At 39.7% G+C, this 27496-nt stretch overlaps 1 protein-coding gene across 1 annotated transcript in view; it reads left to right on the forward strand.

Moving 5' to 3' along the window:
* The window catches only part of LOC122560026 (V-set and transmembrane domain-containing protein 2-like protein), a 77379-nt gene extending 55811 nt beyond the window's left edge, over window positions 1-21568 (forward strand). Inside the window, exons 3-4 of the mRNA XM_043710186.1 lie at window positions 916-966; window positions 20103-21568. Coding sequence (XP_043566121.1) covers window positions 916-966; window positions 20103-20474 — 423 coding nt within the window. The 3' untranslated portion in view covers window positions 20475-21568. The remainder of the gene's footprint in view (window positions 1-915; window positions 967-20102) is intronic.
* The last annotated feature ends 5928 nt before the right edge of the window (window positions 21569-27496 follow it).

Genomic DNA, 27496 nt, shown 5'->3' on the forward strand with positions numbered 1-27496 from the left:
CAGGAAGCTGGAAATTACATGCTGCCAAGTTTCACTACTTTGTTTCACGCCTCAGCTCATTTTGTCTCTTCTGCAACTCTTCTTAAAAGCTCTCTGTTTCACTGACATTTTGAAAAACCCTCAAGATCCTGGTCTAACTGTGCCTGTTATAAGATAAAAGATGATTTTTCAAGCTCAGCATAATTTCAAGACCTTCTTGTTTTTTGCTATATATGCTGTTAAATAAAATGTCCTCTTCTTAATTAATGGGTGTTTTGAAAAACAAGACTTTGTTGCAAGTGGGTCACATTTGGTAATAGCACTGATATCAGAATATTTCCTGTGTTTAAATAACAATAGAGGGAGCTATTGTCAGGGGAGAAATGTGGCATATTGCAAAATATCCCCGTGACAGTACTAATTCTTGGTGAGGTTGGTCTTTGCTCTTATCTCTGATATGGCAGACAAGGCTAACTCCCTTGAAGTCTAAGTATAGTAGATGTGATTACCATCCTTGATTCATGAGGCACATCTCAAGTGTACAGCCTTTAAGTTGCAGAGACATTTAATAAACAGCACAAGGTTTTTTTCCTCACACATTTACACATTGTGTTAATGTCCCCATGTGTAGCATGCTGTAAAGTAACTGTTCTCCTTTATTTAGAATGCAAGATGTGTAAAAGAATAAAACTGCAAGCAATCCTTTGAGTATATAATTAAATTACATGACTGGCTTCACCCTAATAAAGCAACACTTTAGTCAACTGTCATTTTGTCTAATAAGTGTGTCTGAGATTGCTTTTCACCTATTTGGGGAATTGAAGTTTCATTGAAATGGTTGAGCCTTCATAAAAATGCTATCCTTGTTTTTACTCTCTCTCTCTCTGTCTCTCTATCTCCCATTCTTTCATGCATTTCATTTTTTTTTTTTAACAGATGAAGACTTCCACCCATGAGGAGCCTCGGAAGGACGCAACAAAAATCAGTGTGAGTTGCAGTAACTGACTGTTTCCAGTTTAAATCTCACTTTGTGTCAAGTTATATCTCCCAATGATAAGCAAAATCTACAGATGTCATTTGCATATGAAGAAGTAAGTAGAACAGTCGAATAAAGAACTTTAGGATCATTTTCATTGTAAGACATCTGTAAAAAACAAAATATCAAATGCTGAAAAATGTGTTGCTGGAAAAGCGCAGCAGGTCAGGCAGCATCCAAGGAGCAGGAGAATCGATGTTTCGGGCATAAGCCCTTCTTCAGGAAATATCAAATGCCTAAAGTAGCACACAATAATGGTCCTGCATTTCTGGTTTACACTGAGCTTGTTTTACAGGTTTGTTTATTGGATAGAGTCAAATTCCAGTGTTTTTCTTGTTTCTTTATGTGCTACTGTACAGAACTGAACTGCTTTAATGACTATTTATGTACATAAAGACTTTTTATGCATAAAGTATATTATTGAAATAAAAGAAAATCAGATGGCATACTTCATGGTGCTGGACTCCTCTGCCTAATAGGGAGGAGCTGGAGAGACTGATTCCAAACATCCAATATGCATAGCAGCAGCACCAAAGAGCAGTGTGCTTAGATCGGTTCTTGTAGCTGATGGAATGGCATTGTGGGGTGGAGGTGCTTTCACTATTGTCTATGATTACACCCCAAAGGAAATGTGCAATGGACATGTCTCCCAAGTGACTGTTGGTAGCAAGCTCAGATCTAATAATATACATAATGGTGACTTGCCAGAATCAATAATTTAATTTACATTAAAGTGTCATGTTATAAATGTTATAATGACACTGAATAGTTTATTACAGGTCAGGACAATCATCCAGGTAAAAAGTGGAATATGAGCTAAATGATCTTTGTGTGTGTGTGTCTCTCTCTCTCTCTCTCCTTTCTTTGTCTGTCTCTTTCCCCCTCTCTCTCCTCTCTCTATGTTTCCGTCTGACTCTATCTGTCTTTGTCTGTCTGTCTGTCTGTCTGTCTCTCTCTCTCTTCTCTGTCTCTATTCTTTCTCTCTCTCTCTCTCTTTCTACACCTATCCTAAAGACTGGCTGGGGGGGGGGGAAGGGTAGACACATAGTCACCGGTCATAGATTCTAAACAAATGAGATATCTGACCTGGGTGCACAGCAGACAGAATGTTTCATATGAATACCCAAGATGGATTTCTAACCTCCAATGTGTTACTTACTTGAAAATGACAAGCAGATATCTGACTTGCAGGCCTGAAATTTTGCCACTGAGGTGGTTAGCATGAGTCAGGAAATTTGTCTACTTGCTGCACTGGACCCTAAATGTTGCAATCTTCATTCAGGGGTAGAGGGTGTAGAATAAGGACCTCTGACCCTAGAGCATAAATGGCCATAATGGCAGCCAAGTACCAAGAGGCACATATAGTAATTTCACCTCAGTTCACTGGAACTTTATCCCACTTGTTTTAGGCCTTCTCTGCCTCACCTCTCATACCCCCATGTAGCCACCAACCCCCCAAGACTCTTTATGCCAACTCATCCAGGATCCATTAAAAACAAAGGAGTGGTATGGAGATTAACTAAATTAAATTTCTAAATATGTTATACAAATTTAACTACACAGACTTGATAGTTAAAGTTACCCTCATTCGCAAAAGCCAATTTTTGTAATCTCAAGTGCTTCATCTTTAATCACACAAATTTTTATTCATCTTCCACATCCTTTGATATCCTCTTTAAACTGTCAAACTGAACTGGCAATCCATGTTGAGGTGATCATAGCTGTGAGAAATCAGGCAAGCATTCATAAAGAACCCTTAAGGAAATGTCAACAAGCAGCTAAAAATCTGCTTGAACAGAGAGGAATCTTTTTAACTTTCACTGATGCCTGCAGTCTTAAACCATGCCCTGGGCTATAAATAACTTTACATCATGATGGTTACACAAATTTATGTTCCTCTCAAGTGTTTATGTTGACTGGACAAATTTCTGTCTCCCACAATGTGGGTGGCTTTAGGCCAAAATGGGGTATCTTGAAAATCGCACACTGTTCCTTCCCCTTCACCAGCAACGTTTTTGGCTCTTTTGAAATCGGGAATTGAAACTTCTGCTTCTGAATCTCATCCAGCATTGTTGGACACCCTGTGGAGACTCCATGACTGTGAAAGTCAGTATCCCGTAATTGGCTATCACGAATCAATTTCACAGACTCTGTTCTGTGATTTGAAATTAATGATCTATTGCGAGGCTTGCTAAACCCTGAATGGGGGAGCAGGAAAGGAGCAGTGGGGGGTACCAAAAAACGGTTTGTTGGCATTGGTCTAATCTGAAACCTGTTATTAGGTTATGTTTGATTCTAGCAAGAAGTTAGAGGGAAAGTGTTAACAGCTGAAAATGTTAACATCTTTCTCTTCCTTCTGAAGTTACTTTGCTCGCACACTGTCTAAAGAGCTCTGTCCTACACAAATGCCACATTAACTTGCTCCTGGCTAAAAAGGTGAATCAATGTTCTCTGCAATGGTCTCTCTATGAGAAATAGTCAGCTTCGTGTGCCAGTGATGTGAGCTGACTGACCTTCCATTTTTCTAACCTTTGTTGTCTGCTCACACCTCCTAAATCTTATAGCCCTGGTGGTTATGTATCAATCAGCATCCCATTATCCCTCATTTCCACCGATCACCCTCGGCAAAGTTCAATGTGCTAAGAGAGGCTAGTAAGGGGTTAAGGCAGGGTGAGCTTCACAAGAGAAGAGAGGGAGCCTACTCTGTCTGCAGTAGTTGCAGCTGCTGGTATTCCTATGGGGATAGGATTGCTGCAGACTGCAGCTGCTGCAGGGAGAGGGAATCCATTAGCATAATGGTATGTCATTGTATATGCAAGAAATAGACTCTGTGCATTGAGGTGAAAATCAGTTTTAATCACAGTGTGCGGTTATTACCATTTTGAGGATGCTTTGATGCACATAGAATTTTACATGCACAAAGCCCTGAGTTTCTTCAATGTTGCTGAATGTTAATTGAGTTTTCTATTCCGGGTAGTAGGTGGTATCAGGGGTTCCTGTCTCTCTGCAGGTACAAGCTGCTAAGACTGACTGCAAGTACAGCTTCCCTGCTCCTGCTGTTATCTTGCTAGGCTAATCTCAGAACACAGCAAAGCCTGTCTGACATTGCCCTGGACACACTCGTTGTTTGGAGCTTAATCACAGGCTTACTATTGCCACAGCATGACGTGTAAATCATACTCCCTACCCCTGATGTGAGTGATGACATGAACAGCAAGCCATGAGGTGTTCAGAATTCCTTCATCCCTCAATGATCTATTTCTGCCTGCATTTAAAGCTGATGTTGCTTTTTTTTCTGAACCTCTACCCTTATTCTGTGGAGAATTAATGCTGATTTCTATTTCATCGAATATCTAAGACTAATGTATAGCTGCTTACCTTCACACATCATTATGTTGCATCATTTTTGTACCAGAGGTGTCTTATATATGAGAACAGAAGCCTTATTAGGGCAACAATTGTGTTACAGAGTACATCAGATTTGTTTTTTATAAATCACAGAATTTTTTTTGGATTTTGAAATGCAAGCCAATAAACAGATGATACTAAATATAATTCTGGAAATATTCTTCAGAGAAGGAAGAACCATTGGGAAAGTTTGAGTAAATCTCTTCTGAACCCTTTCTAAAGCCTTTACATTTTTCCTGAACTATAGTGTCCAGAATTAGCACAATTCTCCAGATGAGACCTCACCAGTGATTTATGTGGTTCTGGTATGACCTTGTCACTTTTCTATGCTGTTCTTCTATTTATAAACCTAAGTAATTATTTTTTTCTTAACTAGCCACTCTTTCCTTTACGGAATTGTGTCCATGGACTTTAGCATCTCTCATCTACGTTCTTCAAAATTGAATCATTTGTAGTCTATTGTCTTTCCATATCATTCATCTCACAGTGCATCACATATCTGTGTATTGAACTCCAACAATCACTCTTCTACTCATTTTACTCTGCCAACCATCCTGAAGTCTTCAGCTATTCTCGTAACTATCTACTGTGTGGCTGAGTTTTTGAACATCCAATGTTCCATACACCCAATTCATTGTCTTATGCAGTCCTCACAATTGAGGATGACTTGATTCCATGCCTGTGTTTTGGGTCCTGAGATGACTGTACAGGCACAATAAAGGTAAGACTAATGACTCTTAAGAAACATAGAAACATAGCAAATAGGAGCAGGAGCAGGAGTAGGCCATTCAAGCCTGCTGTGCATTCAATGAGATTGTGGCTGATTATCCAATTCAGTACCTTGTTCCCACTTTTTTCCTATGTCCTTTAATCCCTTTAGCCCTAATAATTATATTCAGCTCCTTCTTGAAGAACAGTCTATGGTTTGGCCTCAAACACTTTCTTTGACAATCAATTCCACAGGCTCACCACAGTCTGGATGAAAACATTTCTCCTCACCTCAGTCTTCTTCTCTCTCTTATTAAACAATATAGTACTATCTGATCCAGAATCTCTTCCTACGTCAGTCTTGTCTTCCAAGGAATCAGTCTGGTAAACCTTTGCTGCATCTCCTCCATAGCCAAAACATTCTTTCTCAGATAAGGAGTCCAAAATTATACACAGGTGTGATCTCACCAAGGCCTACTTGCATCCTCTCACTATGAAGGCCAACAAAGCATTTGCCACCTTCATGGCTTGCTGCATCTGCGTGCTTATTTGCAGCACTGATGTACAAGGACAACAAGTCTCATTGCACCTTACCCTTTCCCAATCTATCACCTTTCTGATAACAATTTATCTTCCTAGTTTTGCTACGAAAGTGGATAACCTCATATTTATCCGTTTTATGGTTGCCCTTCTATAGGAAGAATGCTGTTAAACTTGAGAGGGTGCAAAAAAGATTTACAAGGGTGTTACAAGGGTTGGATGATTTCAGTTGTAGGGAGAGGCTAAATAGGCTGGGGTATTTTTTTCCCTGGAGCGTTGGAGGCTAAGGCTAGACTTTATAGAGGTTTATAAAATCATGAGGGACATGGATAAAGTGAATAGCCAAGATCTTATTTCTTATGTGTGGGATTCCAAAACTAGAGAGCATACGTTTCAGGTGAGAGGGAAAAGATTTATAAGGACCTGAGGGGTATCTTTTTCATGCAGAGGATGGTGATTGTATATAATGAGCTGCGAAATGAAGTGGTGGAGGCTGGTATAATTGCAACATTTAAAAGGCATTTGCATGGGTATATAAGTAAGAAGGGCTTGGAGGAATATCTGCCAAATGCTGGCAAACAGGACTCGGTAAGATTGGGATTTCCGGTCGACAAGAATGAGTTGGACCGAAGGGTCTGTATGACTCTTTGACTCCATCTGCTGTGCATTTTCCTACTTGCTCAACATGCCCAAATCACACTGAAACAGCTGTACATCTTCCTCACAGTACACCATCCTACTTAGTTTGGTATAGTCTGCAAACTTGGAGATATTCTATTTACTTCCCTCATGTAAATCATTAACAAAAATTGTAAATAGCTGACCCCTGTAGTACCTCACTAATCACTGCCTTCCACTTGGAAAATGACCCACTTATTCCTAATCTTTGTTTCCTGTCTGCAAACCAGTTCTTTATTCTGGTCAGCATACTACTGATGATCCCATGTACTGTAATTCTACCCAAATGTTTTCATGAGAATCTATCAAAAGTCTTCTGAAAGTCCACATAAACTACAGTTGCTAGTTCCCCCTTAATCAACCCAACTAGTTGTAATGCTGATTTCTTTCAGTTCATCTCACTCACTAGACCCTGTGTTCCCCAACATTGTTGGAAAATTATTTAAGTTCTCCTTTATGAAGTCAGAATCAAAATATGTATTTAATTTCGTCTACCATCTATTTGTTCCCCAGTATAATGGTATTTTTTTTATTTTCTGGCTATAAGGCACCTGTATTTCTTCTCACTAATCTTTTTTTCTTCACATACTTACAGAAGCTTTTATAGTCAGCTTGGATGTTCTCTGCAAGCTTACTCTTTTGCCATCTTAATCAGTTCCCTTTTACTCCTTTGAAATTTAAACTGCTTCCAATTCGCACAAGAAATAAAAAAAATGCGGGAGATTGCAATTGGTCAGGCAGCATCCATGGAGAGAGAGCAAGCTAATGTTTTGATTCTAGATGACACTTCATCAGAGCTGAAGTAAAGTGTGGAGCAGGCAGCATTTATGCTATAGTGGAGCGGAAGGAGCAGAGGTAGTGGGGTGGGGTGAAGAGGGTGGAAGGATGTTGATAATTCAGATTAAGTGATTGGAATGTGAGAATAGCAGAACAATGGTGTGTCTAACTGCCACACCGGAAAGGACAGACAGTCTCACTGGGGGGTGGAGGGTGCGGAGGAGGGGAGCGAGGACGTGGTGACAGAGAATGTAGCTAACACAGCTAAAAGAAAGGGAAGGAATGGGTTCATAATCTGAAGGTGTGGAACTCAATATTGAGCCCAGAAGGTTGTAAAGTAAGCAGCAGATTTGTCGTATTTTTGTTTTGGCCAAATCTTTGCCCCTTACTTGGATCTTATAATATCCCAGACAGGAATGAACAATTGTTGCAGTTCATCCATGAGCTCTTTATTTGTTTACCCTTATCTGTTGACAAGTAATAGTATTAAATAACATTCCCTAATTTATCCTAGTTTGCTTGCATCTCACACAATTGTAGTTTCCTTTGTTAGATACAGCACTATAGACTCAGAATCAATTACATCACTTTCCATCTTAGTGAAGAATTTGATCGTATTCTGGTCTCTCTTCCCAAAGAGGCCTCACACAGCTAGATTGCCAGTTATTCTATTTTGATCATGCAACAACCCATCTGGAATGGCCTGTTATCTAGTTGATTCCTGAACCAGAAAATCATCCCGCACACACTCCTGGAATTCCTCCTCCATGAGATTGTTACTGATTTGATGTGCCCGATAGATGTGTAGATTAAAGTTGCCCAGAATTATAACTGTACTTTTATTGCTTCAATCTCTAATTTCTTGATTAATGCCTTCCCAACATTATGAATATAGCATGGGGGTTTATATTAACCCTGCTTTAGATTTTCTGCCCCTTGATGTTTATAAGCTCGATCCTCATAGATTCCACTTCACTTAATTTCCTCCTTCACTATTGCATTAATGTGCTAGTTAACCAGCAATGCTACCTTACCTCTTGTTCCTTTTTGTCTGTCCTTCCTAAAAACTGAGTGCAGTCAACAGATATTCATATCCCAACTTTGGTAACCCTGCAGTCATGTCTCAATCACCTCATACATGCTTATATCTATTTGCACAACTAATACATCCATTTTACAGCAAATGTTGTTTGCATTAAGATACATAGCCTTAAGGCTAAGCTTTTTACCCTTATTATTCCCTTTCACATTATTTTCTTGTTCCCTTCTCTTCTATCTCCCTGTACTGCTTCCTAAGCTGCTGCCACTTTAGTTTAAAGCCTCCCCTATAGAAAACATCACTGCAAACTATCTCTGAGTCTGGCAAAAAATATTAATCCAAGACCAACCTTGATTTCCTGTTACTGAGCCAATTCTATATTCATAACACCAATTTTCTTCTCATTTCATGAACTTTCATCAGCTTAACCTCCAATGTAATGCTTAATCAAATGCCTTCTGGAAGCCTCCTCAGCTTGCTGGCCCTGATCACATCAGTCTCCTGGCTACTCAATCCCTCCAGTTGTTACAAATGTTACTTGCCTTTGTTCCAGGTACTTCTATGGTGTAACTATGGAGACTTCTGGCACACAATGAGAGTTTGGGATGGAACATGGCAAGTTGTCCATGTATAGTCCAGTCTTGTTGTTTCCCCATGAAGCAGCTGCAGACAAGAGTGTGCTTACATTGTGGGGACTAGAGCAACAACGACAGTACGGCATGGGGAGGGTGAAAATAGGGAGCCTGTGGAACCTAGTCAGTTAGTCTGAGGCAGTTGTGGCTAAAGTTTGCTACCTTCAGGCTACTGGTCAAACAGGTATTCACAAGCTGTGAGAAAAGATCCCAGGATGTAGGTGTGCTGACTCCAGGCAGTTAAAGTTCAGGAGATGTCCTAAGGAGCTCAGAAGGTGGTCTAAGGTAATTAGCTCTGCGCTGGAGAGAGTTAGTGCTTTGTAGCAGTTGTGGAAGCCATTGTTTGTTCAGTGCAACTGAGACTAGGGGGAGGAAGCTCACAAGCAATACTTACTTTGTGTCAGTGAGTTCAGAGTTCAGAGTTCAGAGTATTCAAGTTCAGAGAAAAGCTGGGGCAGTGCCAGCCTAGTGAAGCTAATTTTCTGTGAAAGATCTTAAATTGTGTTCTTGAGACAGTGTCAGAGTACAGTTTTGGGAATCCATTGGAACACAGACTCCGAGGAAGTGATTGAACTATAAGAACACGAACAGTCATTGATGTCATCAACATTGGAGTGGCATTTGAGGGAGTTCTAAAGCTAGATCTTCCAAAGTGAAGAACTGGGACACCTTGTGAAGAAGATAAAGCTTTTTTATGTGATTTGGTGTCACGTAATTTCACTAATTCTAGGTGGGTTCCTGATAAATCCATGGGATCTGTCTTGACTGCATTATCTATTTGATGTTATCTGTGAGGTACTCAACCAGTTTGTCAATCCATATTTGTTGCATTTTTACTCTGGATGTTAGACTATAAATTGTATATATATCGCAGATTGTTTTATTTTTCTAGCTTCACATAGTAAATTGTAGCTTTTTTGTTCAAAAAAGTGAAATCTTGTGGCCTCTTAGTAAGATGCTGAGATTTCTGACATTAACCAAGACAAATGTTGTGGGTCCATAACTGGATTATAATGTGCCAAGGATTAACATCATCTTCCTTCATTCCAGGATCTGTTGGATTTCTTCCTGGGACTCACTGTAATCTCAGCAGCACTCCCATTGCTGTTCTGGTGCTCCTGGGATTGTTCAAGCTGGTGGTCAAGCAGATTGGCTGGCAGTTCTCCAGGATGGGAGTTCCTCCCAATGAAGGATGGGAGTCCTACTCTTGGGATCCTCCTGCTAAGATGATGGAGTGGGGTTTTGTTTAGGTACCTCGGCTGTCCTCCTGGAGAGAAAAACAGTCCACCACCTCTCTCAACCACTGTAAAATCCAGCCTGGAATAAACTAAATTGGGCAGCCAAAACAAATCCATTTTGACCTGGAAATTCTGGGTCTTTTGTTGGGGTTGCGATGAGGGAGTTGGATTGTCACAGGGGATTGTGTGAGGTGAAAATCATGCTGAGCACTCCAGTGTTGTATGTCAAGGTCTTGCACCTATATGCAGCATGTCAGACCTCCTGGATCAATTTAAACTTGCCAAAGGAGGATTCTATGTGTATTGCTAGAATTTCATTCACCAGTTCATTACTCTGAACTGAGCAGCATCAAAAATTGTTGTCTCTGAATTGATGGGTGAGTGCAGCAAGCTATACCAGTTCTGAGGAAACGTCACTTGACCCAAAACATTAACTCTGATTTCTGTCCACAGTTGCTGCCAGACTTGTAAGATTTCTCAGAAATTTCTGATTTCCAGCATTTGCAGCTCTTTTGGTGTTTTATTTAAGCCATATTAGTAACCTGTGTCATTTGGAGGTGATCGATAAACTTATGGGACACGTGACTGTGTTCAACAAGATTGTTCTCAGGACAAAAAGATGTGCAAAGGAGGCCAGTAGTAGTTCTGAAGTGTTGAGGACTCAGAGAAGTTAGTACTGTGAGCTAGGAGGTGCACCTCTGCTCTCCTGGCTCTGTGTTCAGCTACTTCTGCTCCTCTGAATGAGCACTGGTTAGGTTGCTGGATAACCGAACATTGAGCACCCAATTTCTTACAGACGTTTTACCCTGAATTTTACCAAATTGCCAGGCCTTGCTGTTAAATATTTAGGATAATCTGATCTTCTGCTTTGATCATGATCCAAAAGGCAGCCTTTCAGATTAGAACTGACACAGAATACTTTTAAACATATTGATGCCTGTGATTTCCACAAGTGCACTCATTTGTGGAAATGGGGCATTGTGATCTTATCAAACTCAAAATAGATTTGGCAAAATATACCTTAACCAGTGATTTTGAACAATGTAATGTTACTACCATCTAGTGGTCAATATACATATAGTCTCCAGATGATCCTTTTACAAAATGATGGTTGGAATTCCGACATGTTGATGAATGCTGGATTCACAAAATCTCACATGGGTTGACAGGAAAGAAATGCTTTGGAGAGATTTGCTCTAGTATCAAATCACAATTGTCTTAGCATTCCACAAAATAATAAGAAGGATGACAGAATCTGCTAAACAAATAGGAATCAGTATGACGCATAATTTTAAAATGAACGCTGACTTCAGAATGAAAACCTTGACGCTGTGCATATTGAATAAGCGAAATGAAAAGGGCTGTGTAATTGATTTTTCACAAAGTGTCTCTAAAATCTTTATCTTATTAATGAAATTGTCAATACAATACACCATGGTACATTTTATGCCCTAAATTATTGTAAAGTGTGAAAAATGTGGGAAATCAAATAAATTAGAAATTGCAATATTATTTTCTTTTAATCAATTGAAATGTGAAAGACTTAATTATGAAGCTTTTGAATTATAAATCATCTGAATTATCCTTATTATGCAACTCAATGTCACATCAAACATATCCACTTTGTAGAGGTCCATTAGCATACACCGTAACTCCATATGTATAGGCTTGGTTATAAATACTCAGACAAACGTTTGATCCCATTGAAAAGCATCATTGTACAGATACATTACATTTACTTTATATACAGAAAGGCCAGTTAGTATAACTGCCTGTAACACTGCAAGATATCATAATCTACTTACCAGAATCATTATCAGTCTACATTAACGTGAGCTACATATAGGGATATGGAAACAATTTTGAGATGTATCATGAAGACAGAGAGGTTTAGAGAGGATAGTTTCAGAGTTTAGGGCCCAGACTGAAGGCATGGCCATCAACAGTGGAGCAAAGGAAACTGAGCATGCGGAAAAGACAAGATTGGATCCATGCAGAAGCCTTGATAGCTTGTAGGAATGGTGAAAGTTAAAGACAGGGAGGGGAGAGATCATGTAAGGATTTAAAAACAAGATTAGCATTCATGGCTTCAGTTTCACATTGGAGAGGTACTAGGACATTGTCACCATTGAAATAAGTTGTGAAAATCCTTGCAAACGCTTGTGAAAAATAATCCTTTAAGCTTTAATTCTTTCCAGGTCTGAATTCTCTTGGTGAAGTCAAGTTGCCACGCTGCCAAACATCCAAGAGATCACAAATGCCCACCACATCCTGAAGTGATTGGAACATATAGGCCCTACTATAGTTGGATATATCCAATGATATGCCAATGAAAAGGAATATGCTATCTAACACATTCACTACACCTGTCACCCAGCAATACTGGGCAATGAGAGTGCGAGTATGTTGCTGGACCCATAGCCAGCTGGAGGAGAGTTTTCAATTGTTTTAGGCTCTGAGGAAGAGTTGAATAAGCTGCGCTAATTTAAATATTTAGGACAAAAGCATTGGTGCAATCTTCCGCCGGCCCCAGGTTCTTCCATCCACATTATATGAATTTACCCACTCGCTGAAGTAGACATCAGGAGTTTCTGGAAGTTCTCTGATATGTATGTGACCTTGCAGCTCCCAACCCATTAAAGATTGAACAGTGCTCCACCAAAGCAAAAGACTCTGGCTAAGTGAATATTGTGTATCCAACATGGTATATCACATGATTTAAGCACACAAATTGTCCACTCAGTTCAGCTGGCCCTTCATCTGTATCAGGATATCCTCCTAGTCCATTCTTCCCTTTTGCACTAGTCTAGTATCTATCCATCCTGTGGTTACAAGTTCCATATTCTAACAATTTCATGAGTAAAATTATTTCTCGTGAATTTGTCCCATCCCACCTCAAATGGAAATATTTTGTAAAAGTCTATCATGTCAAACTCCCTTGCAATTTTAAAGAGCCTCTGTTAAGTTACTACTACTTTCTGAAGTAAGACCCTAACTTCTTCAGTCTTTCATGATAGTTATAATCATCCAGTTCGGTTAAACGAGTTTGAATCATTTTTGTAGTTTCACCAATGCCTCTACATCTCTTTTGTAATTAACAACTATACACATAGGTGCTGTTATTGTGAGTGTCAACGTTTGTACACAACATGCAATATGTGGTTGTATCATCATAAATGTTTACAAATCTCAGACTTTCAATTTCCCTCAAATATAAGAAAACTCTTATGAGATGGTCAATATTTCAGACTCATACTAAGACTTGCTAGTCCTGTTTCCCAAGTAACTGGATGATAATGATTGTTGTGGTTACCACATGCTCAATGGCATAACCTAGGTTACAAATGTTGCTCTTCATTCTAATGCTCACAGCTAAGGTCAACCAGTGCTATGAATGATATTGGTAAAGCTGCTTGCGTCCGGTTCTCAATATGTTTGAATATTTTCCACAAGAAGGCTGTACTGCGATGTAAATTTAACAACCTGCCCTCATGTTTGAAAGTTAATTAAGGACTGAAGTTGACATATTAGAATAAGTCAAATCAGATATAATCTCCAATATGAAATGTTAACGTTAACCAAAGCAAGATGTGTTTATGTCGGGCCAAATCATATGTGCCATCAGGTTCCCCACATGCAGCTAACAGGTTGGCTGCTGGAGGGTGGACAGGGTGTTGGGGAAGTTGGAGTGGTAGTGAAGAGGTAGAAAGGCACCCAAAGGGGAAAGACTGCTGCCCTGAGGCATGCTACTAATAGCCTGAAGGTAGGGCTTCCACCCTCCGGGACATGTAAGTCCTCACTTGGAGAGCTGCTAGTCATTCAGAGGCACGGGGAGCCCACTGAGAAGGGTCAAACACTCCCTCCTCCAACACGCTAACAGGGAAGCTTGCTGGATATGCACTTATCTCCCCACCAGTTTAATCCAGGGAGACGAGGCCCTCACATGGACAGGTCCCACTGGAATAAGTATGTCAGTCCTGTGGGAAGGCCAGCTGTGGGAAGGCATATAATCCAGGCAGTAATATCTGTAGACTCCCCACAATCTTTCCTGGTAATTTTAGTAACTATACACTATCTTAACTGTCTTTCTAAAGGAATCATTCATTTCATTTTAATGGACTGTCCTTGGACAGTAAAAATGCCGTAAAAATCTTTCCTTGCTTTCCATTGCACTTTAATCCTCCAACACTCTAAATACAGAACACTGTGGGTTAGCAGTTAATAAAAAAGTGACATGAAACTAACTATCTCACCATCAATAAGCAGGATTCCCAAATTCCCTGATCACTTCACTGTATCTATCACCTTAAGAGTTTAGATTCAATGTCTCTCTGAACTGAAGTTGAAAGCAGTGAATTAATTTTACTGGTGACAGACAACGCATTTAAATTGACTTAGCTGAGGAGCTAATGAATTGGGGGGTAAGTTCACATTGATTTGTTTACTCAGCTCATTATATTTTTTATTACCTCTGAAGTGTGGAGCTTGCTTGAGGTCAACGCTTTATCATGGTTTTGTGGATACAGGGAACATTTTAAAGAGATTCTTGCTTATAACCATTTAAGGGAAAAATCAGACACTGGGAGGTACCTTGCAGTCATTATGGCAGAAGCTAAAAAAAATTGTCAAATATGATTAAGGCACTTAACCTCAAGGATCAGATTCTTTCTTGTAACATTTCTTACATCTATATTTTTAGTGATTTATTTTTCAGAATAAGTGAGAACAACTGAATGGATAATTATCCTTTGGGTATGGATGTACAGCAAATGCAACAAAATAAAAAAATGTGTAGGTTTTGTGGATGAGTAAATACAACTGATCAAGTAGCTTCTAGGATACACAGTGATTTTTGTAATTGGTGATTTGGGTGAATAAAGTACATTCTGCAGAGTAAAGGTTAAATAATGATAACACAGAGGTGGCTCGGTATGGTGGAGTTCAGCTTAATTACACTTGAAAGAGAAAACAAAAGAACTATGTTTACAGCAATGTTTATTGTGACCCTAGGGTGTCCAAAATTACTTTACAGTGAATTAAGTACTTCCCAAATACAGCCACTGTGCAATGTAGCCCCGCAATCCAACAGTTATACAGTCATAGAGATGTACAGCACTGAAACAAATCCTTGGGTCCAACTCGTCCATGCCAACCAGATAGCCGAATTTAATGGAGTCCCATTTGCCAGCATTTGGCCCATTTCCTTCCAAATACTTCCTATTCATGTCCCCATCCAGATGCCTTCTAAATGTTGCAATTGTACCAGCCTCCACTACTTTCTCTAGCAGCTCATTCCATACACACACCACCCTCTGCATGAAAAAGTTGCCCCTTAGGTCCCTCTTAAATATTTCCTCTCTCACCCTAAACCGATGCCCTCTAGTTTTAGACTGCCCCAAACCAGGGAAAGGACCTTGTATATTTGCCCTATCCAAGCCCCTCATGATTTTATAAATCTATATGAGGTCACCCCTCAGTCTCCAACACTCCAGGCAAAACAGCTCCAAACTATTCACCCTCTCCCTATAGCTAAAACCCTCCAACCCTGGCAACATTCTTGTAAATCTTTTCTGAACCCTTTCAAGTTTCACAACATCCTATAGGTGGACGATCAGAATGCCACACAATATTCCAATTGTGGTCTTAAAAATGTCCTGTACAGCTACAACGTGACCTCCCAACTCCGATACTCATTATTCTGACCAAAAAAGAAAGCATACCAAAAGCCTTCTTCACTATCCTATCTACATGCAACTCCACTTTCAAGGAGCTATGAATCTGCACTCTAAGGTCTCTTTGTTCAGCAACACTCCCTAGGACCTTACCATTAAGTGTATACGTGCTGCTAAGATTTGCTTTCCCAAAATGCAGCACCTCACATTTACCTAAATTAAACTCCATCTGCCACATCTCAGCCCACTGGCCCATCTGATCAAGATCCCGTTGTAATCTGAGGTAACCTTCTTCGCTATCCACTACACTTCCAATTTTGGTGTTATCTGCAAAGTTATTAACTATACCTCCTATGTCCACATCCAAATCATTTATATAAATGATGAAAAGCAGTGGACTCAGCACCAATCCTTGTGGCACACCACTGGTCACAGACTTCTAATCTGAAAAGTAACCCTCCACCACCACCCTCTGTCCTCTACTTTTGAGCCAATTTTGTATCCAAATGGCTAGTTCTCCTTGTATTCCATATGATCTAACCTTGCTAACCAGTCTCCCATGGGGAACCTTGTCAAACATCTTGCTGAAGTCCATATAGATCACATCCACCACTCAACCCTGATCGATCCTTTTTGTTACTTCTTCAAAAAACTCAATCAAGTTTGTGAGATGTGATTTGCCACACACAAAGCCATGTTGACTATCCCTAATCAGTCCTTGTCCATCCAAATACATGTAAATCCTGTCCCTCAGGATTCCCTCCAACAACTTGTCCACCACCGATGTCAGGCTCAACAGCTTCCTCATTTCCCCTTCCCCCACCTCATCCTAGTTTCTAACCTCCAGCTCCACACTGTCTCCTTGACTTGTCCGGACTTGTCCGACCTGCCTAGCTCCTTTTCCAGCTGCCTGAACCGCTGTGCTCTTCCAGCACCACTAATCCAGAATCTGGTTTCCAGCATCTGCAGTCATTGTTTTTACCTCACCTGTCTACAGTTCACTGACTTTTCCTTACCACCTTTCTTAAATAGTGGCATGACATTAGCCAACCTCCACATCTTCTGGCACCTCCCCTGTGACTATCAATGATCCAAATATCTCAGCAAGATGCTCAGCAACCACTTCCCTGGCTTCCCACAGCTGGGGATTTATCTACCTTTATGCATTTTAAGACATCCAACACCTCCTCCTCTGTAATATGGACATTTTTTCAAGAGGTCACCATCTATTTCCTCACATTCTGTATCTTCCATGTCCTTCTCCACAGTAAATATGGATGCAAAATACTCATTTAGTATCTTCCCCCATGTTCTGTGATTCCACAAGTGGGCTGCCTTGCTGATCTTTGAGGGTCCTATTCTCTCTCTAGTTACCATTTTAGCCTAAATATATTTATAAAATCACTTTCAATTCTCCTATTCACCTAAAATAGAGGTCGTGCTGCAGCTGTATAAAACTCTGATGCGGCTGCACTTGGAGTATTGCGTGCAGTTCTGGTCATCACATTATAGGTAGGATGTTGAAGCTTTGGAAAGTGTTCAGAGAAGATTTACTAGGATGTTGCCTGAAATGGAGGGAAAGTCTTATGTGGAAACATTGAGGGGCTTGAGGCTGTTTTATTAGAGAAAGGAAGGTTGAGAGGTAACTCAATTGAGACATACAAGATAATCAGACGGTTAGATCTGGTGGCAGTGAGAGCCTTTTTCCAAGGATGGATAGCACAGGGGGGCATAGCTTCAAATTGAGGGGTGATAGATATAGGACAGAGATAGTTTCTTTACTCAGAATAGTAGGGGCATGGAATGCACTGCCTGCACCAGTCATAGACTTGCCAACTTTACGGGCATTTAAAAGGGTCATTGGATAGGCATATGGATGAGAAAGGAATAATGCAGGTTAGATTGGCTTCAGATTGGTTTCACAGGTTGGCGCAAGATTGAGGGCCGAAGGGCCTGTGCTCTGCTGTAATGTTCTATGTTCTTTCCCAGTGCCATGTTCCTAACCATGCCCAGAGTTCATCTTCTTCATGCATTGAAATAAATGCAGATTAAATAACCTCGTTCAGTGCTTTGTTCCTGCCTGCTCTAACAATTTGACTTGCTCCTTTCAACTGTAGCAGACTCAGACTGATGTCTTTCCTCACCATCTCCCTGGGTCCCCCCACCAATACTTTACTGGTTTAAATCCTCTTGAGCAGCTCAAGAAAATGTCCCTGCCAGTATCTTTGTCCCCTTCCAATTCAGGTGTGATCCGTCCTTCTTATACAGGTCACTTCTACCCCAGAAGAGATTCCAATTATCCAAAAATATAAAGTCATGTTAGGTGAGTGAAAAATATTGGACAGAACACCATAGACCAACTCACCTGCTTTTCTTTGAAATAAATTTTTTCTACAATGCTGGGATCCAATTTGGGTCTTTGCTTAATGTTTTACCTGAAATACGGCAATTCCACTCTCTGTCAGTACTACAAGAAATTGTCAGCAAATATTTGTTCATTTTATTTTGTGTTTGAAGTCTTTGGAGTACAAAATTAAGATAGTTGTACAAAGAAGACTTAAATGGATAGGATAAAGATTGTGATGATTTTTTGAGGGAAGAATGGTCATTGTGGTAACATTATAGTACCCTCACTTCACAGTTTCTATATGCAGAAATAATAATTTGTTTTGGTAATGCATTCTGGTCCACTTATCCATGTTTTTGATCACTAGGGAATTTTTATGTACATTTGATTTGTATGAACGCTATAATCAGTTCGAAATTATGCCACGTGAACGTCATATAAATTCTTAACACATTTGCATGGAATTTTCAATTAATTGTGAGTACTATTGCATTTGAAACAGATGGGTCCCTTTAAAATGGAACAAAATTAGCATTTTTTTTTCGGTTTGTTCATAGGATGTGGGTGTCATTGTCGAGACCAGCATTTGTTTCCTACACCTAATTGCTAGGAGGGCAATTAAGAATCAACCACATTGATATAGGTCTGGAGTCACATATAGGCTAGACCAGATTAAGACAGCAGATATTGTTCCCTAAAGGGCAAAGCGATCAAGATGCGTTTTTACAACAGTTGACAGTTTCAAAGTCACTATTGAGCTTTTTAAAATATATTATTCCAGATTTTACTGAATTCAGATTTCACTATCTATCATAGTGGGATGTGAATCTATCACCCTGGGGTTCTGGAATACTAGTTCAGTGATATTACCTCCTCACATGTTCCCCCACTTCCCTCACAGTTGCAACTATAATACTCATGCAGGCATTTCCAAGGTCTGTACTGTTAAAAATAACAAACTGCTGCAGATTTGGACACATGCTAGTAGTCCCCTCACAATGAAGTTCATTATAAAGGAACCATTTTTGAATAGCTCTCAGACAAGTGATATAAAAATGTTATTTTTTTCCCCATTAGAACTGTGCAAATACTCTCAGCAGTCAGCATGTCCAGATTTGAAGAGCTATGGAGGTGGACATTGCTAACTTAGTATTTCTTTGACAAAACATTTGTTTTTAAATAATAATGTGATAACTAAATGAACAAAGCTGAATCCAGCTGGAAAAAGAGACATTTGTGATGATGGCTTCATCGAAATTTTTCTTCATTGTAACATCCAATGAACTAATTATATTTGCTGTCAAAACTAAAATAATAAAGTCTAGTATGGATTATTTGAAGCAAATTAATTTGGTTTCAAGCAATGTTCTGTGAGACTGAGAAACGTTAATCATAACAAATGTGACCCTGTTACTCTTAAAAGAACAAACTTCAAGACTGCATTTGGAAAATTGTGAGCAGTTATGGGCCCCGTATCTAAGGAAGGATGCACTGGCATTGGAGGGGGTCCAGAGGAAGTTTACCAAGGTAATCCTGGAGATGTAACCCTTGTCATCTGAGGAATGGTTGAGGACTCTGGATCTGTGCTCGATTTAGAAGTTTAGAAGGATGTGAGGGGATCTGATTGAAACCTACAGAATACTGAGAGGGCGAGATAGAGTGGAGAACTAGTATGAGAGGCTAGGACCTGAGCGCACAGTCTCAGAGTGAAGGGATGACTCTTTAGAACTAAGATGAGGTGGAATCTTTTCAACCAGAGGCTGGTTATTCTGTGGAGCTTTTTGCTGCAAAAGGCTATGATGGCCAAGTCATGAAGTGTATTTAAGACTGAGATTAGATAGGTTCTTGATTGGTAAGGAGGTCAAAGGTTACATGGAGAAGGCAGGAGAATGAGAAACATATCAGTCATGGTTGAATGGTGAAGCAGCCTTGATGGGCCAAATGGCCTGATTCAGCTCCTATATCTTATGGTCTTGTTTTACTTCCCATTGATTTCTTTTTTCTAAACCCTTTAACAAGACATTCTTTTTGTTTTCTATTCCATCTAGGCTGTGAAGGTAGTTGGAAGCAATATCTCTCACAAACTGCGATTGTCCACCATAAAAACCTCAGATGAAGGCACTTATGAATGCAGAGTGACTGATTACAGTGAGGGCAAACCCAGACATCACAAAGTGAAAGCTTATCTGAGGGTCAAGCCTGAGCAGGATCATGAGATGCTGCTACATGAAGCTGCTGCACACATGCAGGATACCAAGGTGCCGGGAAGTGGTATGAAAGCTCACACGAATCATATTGCTAAATCCTCATCTTTTTCCAACAGCCCTAAATCTATCCAAATCATGAATGAACAAGCTCTGGATACTGACTGTGAACAGAATGATCTGTCTCTTGATGCTGATCGTATCCACTGTGTTTAATAGAATGAGCTGTTGTGGAGAGTCAAGTGTTTGTAAATTGTATAGAAGGAGTGCATGACCAGCTTCTTTGTGGGAGTATTTTGGCAAAAGAATATCTCTAAAACTATCACTTAAAGGGGGTACCCAGCTCTTTAACCATTGTTGTTATTTGATATATTTCATGTTTGTTGAAAGTGAAATGTTAATTTCATTACATCTTGATTCGTGTTCCACAGCCTATTAAAAAATCTCTTATTTACGTAATAATCCAATAGAAGCAAGCTCACATCTGTCTTTTACAGTACAATTATCAGAAAGACACAATGACAGTCTTACATAGAATAGAATACTGACATAAATGTATTTAATCTTTAAACATAATAAACAATTATCCATCTCTCCAAACTTTATGGAAGGATATTTCATCCACACTTTCTTTTCAAATAACAATTGAACCCTTAGCTCAACCTAGGGTTTCAAACTCAATCCAGTCTTTAACAATTCCAAACATTTACAGTTGATGATTACAGCACCCTATTACTTGAAAAAATCTCAACTTCATCTTCAGCTAACCATTCTAATCCTATCAGAAGAACTGCGATGTTGTGACTTAATGTTAATTATATTACAGGTCCTAAGTCTCACTTTATCAAGTAATATCACCACCGTTTTTAAACCTCAACTTCATGCTATAAAAAATCTCTTAACTCCATTTCTCACAACCATCACAACCTTGTTACTCTCAAGAGTTTCTATTCTGCCTTTCCTTTATATCCACCATCACACATAATAATCCAAACTAATTACCATATTTTTCAATCTCACCTAAAGACTCCAATACCATTTTGCTTAACATCCTCAACCTGCTCCCACCTAACAATCCCAATCCTATTTTTATCTAACACTTAATGTATATTTAATGATCCATTTGCCCATTGTTCTGTGACATCTCAGATGAATCCAAAATCATGCATTATCTCATAACAATCCTAACCACATACTGTGAAGAGTTCCAATCTCCTTCTACCCAAGCATAGGTGCCACGGTAGCTCAGTGGTTAGCATTGCTGCCTCAGTGCCATGGACCTTGTTTCAATTCCAGTCTTGGGCGACTGTCTGTATGGAGTTTGCACATTCTCCCTGTGTTTGTGTGGGTTTCCTCCAGGTGCTCCAGTTTCTATCCACAGTCCAAAGATGTGCAGGTTAGGTGGACTGGCCATGCTAAGTTGCCCATAGTGTCTGGGGATGTGTAGACCAGGTGGATTAGCCATGTGATATGAAGGGGAATGGAGTGGGTCTGGGTGGGATGCTCTTCAGAAGGTCATTGTGGACTTGATGGGCCAAATGGCCTGCTTCCACACTGTAGGGTATCTATCTATCTATGTAAGTCCTTCCTTATTCTCATCAAGCAACTTTAACCTATTTCATTTTAACCGCAAGTCTCATAATGTCCCTATCACAATATAGAGGAGAAAGTGAGGACTGCAGATGCTGGAGATCAGAGCTGAAAATATGTTGCTGGAAAAGCGCAGCAGGTCAGGTAGCATCCAAGGAGCAGGAGAATCGACGTTTTGGGCATTCCTGAAGAAGGGCTCATGCCTGAAACGTCGATTCTCTTGCTCCTTGGATGCTGCCTGACCTGCTGCGCTTTTCCAGCAACACATTTTCAGCCCTATCACAATATAGTCAATAACCAGTACTCAACCTTCCCTGACTCAATCATTTTAATTCATTAAAAATTATTTCATCCTCCAACAAATTTCCACTCAAATATTACGATCTTGTCAAACAAACTATACAGCCAAGATAACAAAAGTTGATTCCCTAATGGTCTGTAATAACTAAGTATCTTGTGTACAAAGTCCTATCTGGAGATTCAGCTTGCAGAAATATTAGTACAAGATTCATCTGCTGTTAAAGAATTAAAAATAGTGAACATCATTGAATACCAGGAAAAGGTATAAATTGATAAACATAATACTACTCTTTTGTTTCTTTTTCTATATCAATAACTAGGAGCAGTCAGCAAATGAAGTGTAAACATGCCATGCATTGTAAGTGTCTATGTAAAGAGGGGTGGAATTGCAATGAAAAAGAATTTGTTTTTGTTCTCCCTGATGAATTAATTATTGTGATAAAATACCTACTTCTTGCATTGGTTTATGGGCCACATCAAATATTTACCAGGAAACTTAGATCATCTGACTTGATGGTGTCCTTCGATATTGCATAGGTTGATCAGGTCTCATTATTTTGATAAGTCACTCAAAGGGACATATCTGGTACCATGCAATAGAATGCTTTGCTATAAATAGAGCTGTTTTGTGATTTTCTCTATTAACCTTTTCTTTTCAATTTAGCTGTTGCCGTTTTGAAATATTTGTGTAAGAAATCTAACGTAACATTGTTTTATCTGCAAATATTTTTAAATTGTATATGGTCAAGCATCGTTAAATCAATTTAAAAAAGAGCAGAAGTTAGACATTGAAAGTAACATAATATATTTTAGATTGTGCCAATCATCAGTTTTCCAGTATAGGGCCAGACAAGAACTAGTCTTGTCCTTTAGCAATTAAAATAACGTATCCGTAATGCCTCCAGATATACAATGCCCTTGCCATATTGGAATATGCTCAATGTGTTGACAAATTTGCAATGGTACCTGTTGTCCTGTCAAAACCATGGACTGAAGAGGATGGCAAATGGCTTCCAGCCCTATACTTTCATTACCAGTAAATTTCCATGTAAAATACTGACATGTATTACAAATAGTGCCACTTCACACTTTGGAACGCATTTAACGAGCAGTGAAGTGGGATGATGCTGCAGGCTTTAAAACCTATTTAATGGGTCAATCAAACAGTCCATTCAAACTGTGAACAGCTGTCAGTCTATACGGCTGAAACAAAGACAGAAAATGCTGGAAATACTCAGCAGGTTTGACAGTACCTGAAGCATTTTGCTTCTGTATCATCTGAAAACTATTTATGCGAGAGAGAAAAAAATCCAGAAAGTAGTGGGTCATTGCACACAAATCATATTTAAGTACTTTTTTAGTGGTAATGTAACTATGGAAACATTCAGAGCCACATTTGCAGCAGCTTTTAATTACTGGATTTTATTTTGGCTATTTGTAGCAGAATCTGTCTGTAAATGATTTTGCTGAATGTGATTAATAAACACAAAACATGGATGGAGTCTTGTCAGGTTTGTTTTTTTTGTATGAATATTTTTAATGATACAAGAGTGTTGCGACTTTTATGAACTAGGAGAATTTCCTGCAGTATGTGCTGAGAACCAGTTTTATTTTAACTTTCTAGCATCTATATTTAATCAACCTGCTCAGGGACTTTATGACACACCTCTTGAGTAAGTAGGACTTGAAAGCAGACCTTCTGGCTCAGAAACAGGGGCACTACAAGTATGCCACAAGAACCCTTAAAGAGCCAGATATTGCTTTGCTTTTTTTTCCAAATTTCATATCTAGGAGTGCTCTCAAATACAACAGATTGGATTTTTTCCTTTCCTCAAATCACCCATCTACTGTTCATCTATTATCCTTCACCAATAATCATCTGTATTTCAAATTATGTTTAATGTCTGGCATGAACAATACAGACCACCAAAGGTAAACAAACAGTTCGTTTTTTTAAAGCTGGAGGTGCTATTACACACAAGTGAACAGCTTTTGCCACGAACAAATTACCCATGGCAATTTTCATCTTTTAAATGCCACCATTAAATCAGTTGTGTTTCCAATTGTTCAATTTATAAGCAGAGTCCATTAAGGAAAATGCAATAATGCCAAGGTGAGGGAGAGGTAGGAAAAGATGGAGAGGGCAAAGGACCAGTTATCATTATTAATGATTTCTCTTGGCTATTTGGGCCCTTTTTTGATTGAACTAATAATCAATCAAATTGATCCATACTCATCTAAAACCAATCAGAGGGCTCTCTACGCGGGAGTCCTCCCCCTTTCTCTCGGGGATCTGGTGTGGAGGGTGCTACATGTGGCAGTCCCCTGCAAACGCAGATTGTGGTGGTTCATGGACTCCCAGCCCAACTGCTTGTTCCGTGGTGCTGTGGAGTCCATGGACCGTGTATATATTCGGTGTGGGCATTTACACTCCCTCTTGGATTTTCTTAAACACCTTCTTCTCAGTCCTACGCTCCTGATCTTTGGGCACACTTTGTGCAGGGGGGAGGGTAGGTCAAAGGATCTCCTCGTGGGTCTGCTCCTGGGCCTGGCCAAACTGGCCCTAAACAAATCCAGGCAGCGGGCCGTGGAGGGGGTAATTAGGGCTGATTGCCTTCCCCTCTTCCGTGGCTACGTCCGTCCTGTGTGTCTCTGGAGAAGGAGCACATGGTGTCCACCAACTCCCTTGACCTGTTCAGGGAGAGGTGGGCACCACAGGGAGTGGTGTGTTATATTTCCCCCCTCCAATTCTATTTTGATTTAATCCTTACTCTAAATGTTTTTGATCACACACCATTGCCTTATGATGAGAAGGACACTGCTTGCCACTGGCCACTCTGGTGTTTCCTTTCTTCCTGATGGTGGAAATTGAATAAAGATTTGTACACGTGTTGTCTTTCACGGTGTCTGACACCTGCACACACACAACATGGGTGCTGGGGAAAGTATAAACACTACCGCAGTAAGGTGGTACTTGGGGGTAAGGGAGAGAAAGTCAAAAAAAGAAAACCAGGAGATGTAGCATCTCCTCAGTTTAGGGCACTGACTGAAAAAGAAATAAATAAATTTAACCAATCAATATATCAAAGGCTGTTTAGATAGCACCCACTGATACAATACATGAATGCGTGGTGAAGGAATATATAGGTTTTAATAAGGGATATTTTCAAAACTTTCCATAAAATTATCGAATTATTATACACAATATTGATTCTCTCTCTCGATAAAAACAGAAACAATTCTAAGTACTAAAGGACCAAGACATGGTGCAAGATAAATATCACAAAGGCATTCCTGAACTGACATTTGGGAATCTTCAATGTACACCTGTTAATCGACAAGTGTCTAGTAAGAGCTATCTGGCAATTCTGAGAATGAACTTGATTTAAAGTGATGGGGTTGGGGGTGGTGGTTTTGTGTGAGTATACGTGTGTGTGGGTGTGTGGGGGGGTAGGGGTGTGTGTGTGTGATGACATGTGTGATGACCTGCCTGACATCTTGGATACCTTGCTTAGAAAACTTCAAACAAATGATTAATATGGGCTAAACTAACATGCCTTAGAAATAAAATGAGTTAACATGCTCAGAGACAGGAGGCAATATTCGAGACACAGCCAAATTCTTCAGATAGAAAATGGACCAGGAGAAAGAGTTCCCTAAAATTCGGTTGTGCTGTAATGCAACAGTTGCGTTCTGCTGCGACCTCACGCTGTAGGAAATTAGGCTATGGAAAAATCGCTATAGAAAATCGCACTGTGGAAGATCACTAATAGAAAATCGCTATACACATTCAATAGCAAGTTTGCATTATCCAAGCAACATTCGTCAGTTGAAGTATAGCCAATATGCACTGGCGAAATGTGCGTTATAGCAGAATGAACTGTACAGAGATCACCCCACTTTTTGCTTACCATTTTGGTCATTTGGCATCAGTGAACCACTCAGCTCTCACGGATTGTAAAGTTTTCAGGTCTATTTAGCTAATACATCATGTAACCCTTTGCTTCATATTAAACTATCTTAAAATTACTTGTGAAAACTAAACTGACTATCTTTGGTATCTGTGGCTCCCAAAATCAAATCTTATCCAATTGAGTCAATGTGCTTAAAATGAACATCGAAACACAAATAGACTATTCATAAAATTAAATATGATCATTGAGAATTCCGAAGCTTCACAACCCTCTGAGTAAAGAAATTTTTTCTCATCTCGGTCCTAAATAGCATCCCCCTTACTTTTGGATTGTGCTCTTTGATTCTATATTCACCAGCTAAGGAAAGCACCTTACCTTATCTACCCTGTCTATTCCTTTTAAACATTTTGTAGGTTTCAGTGAGATTGCCTCTCATTTTTTGAAGCTCTGGAAATACAGGCTCAGTTGTCCAATTTGTCTTCACGTGACTCCATCTATGGCAATAATATCCTTCCTGAGGTAAGGAGACCAAAACCGCATACAATAATCGAGGTCGATGTTCCCTCTAAGCTGCTATCAAGCTGTGCATGCACAACTACTCCAATGTTCTGTGCCTGATGATTGGTGTTCTGGTTCCAGATATTGCTGCCATGCACAGTCCTAAGAAATTTAGAGCACATGCTGCTCCAGGTGCAGTCTAACCAAGCTTTTATACAACTGAAGCAAGATTTCACTGCTCTTTTACTCAAATACTCCACATTTCACGTTTACACTTTACAAACTCTTACCATTTAAGAAAGACCCTGCACATTTGTTCCTCTGCAGTTCTCCACATCTAATTTCCCACTAGCTTTTTCCACTAGCCTTTTTGGAGAAATCGGAAGGAAATATAGCAGCATGGTGTCAGCATGGTGATTGACACGTGTGGACCCTTGGAGTAGCTGACAGCTTAGAGGGGACATTTGTATTAAATATGAACAACCTCTCATTTTCTCATACAGAGTAACCAACGTAAACCTTAGCTTTGAAGTTGAAATAGATTTTGGGAATCAATAGAACATTTTATGCCGAGATTGCTGCTGATGAATATTTGTTTCTTGTTGTGCCTAATATACACCTGTTCATTGGAGTAAATCCATGAGAAGCAATTGTAAATAGTCACTGCCCATCCTTCTCTAATCTTTTAAAATAAATGTAAAATCAAGTTAAACAGCTCCCAATGGGGCACTGTAACAAGAATATAAACTACAATAGAGTCATAGAGTCATAGAGATGTATAGCATGGAAACAGACCCTTTGGTCCAACCCGTCCATGCCGACCAGATATCCCAACCCAATCTAGTCCCACCTGCCAGTACCCAGCCCATATCCCTCCAAACCCTTCCTATTCATATACCCATCCAAATGCCTCTTAAATGTTGCAATTGTACCAGC

Source organism: Chiloscyllium plagiosum, chromosome 20 (genome assembly GCF_004010195.1).
Source record: "Chiloscyllium plagiosum isolate BGI_BamShark_2017 chromosome 20, ASM401019v2, whole genome shotgun sequence".
NCBI classification, from domain to species: domain Eukaryota; kingdom Metazoa; phylum Chordata; class Chondrichthyes; order Orectolobiformes; family Hemiscylliidae; genus Chiloscyllium; species Chiloscyllium plagiosum.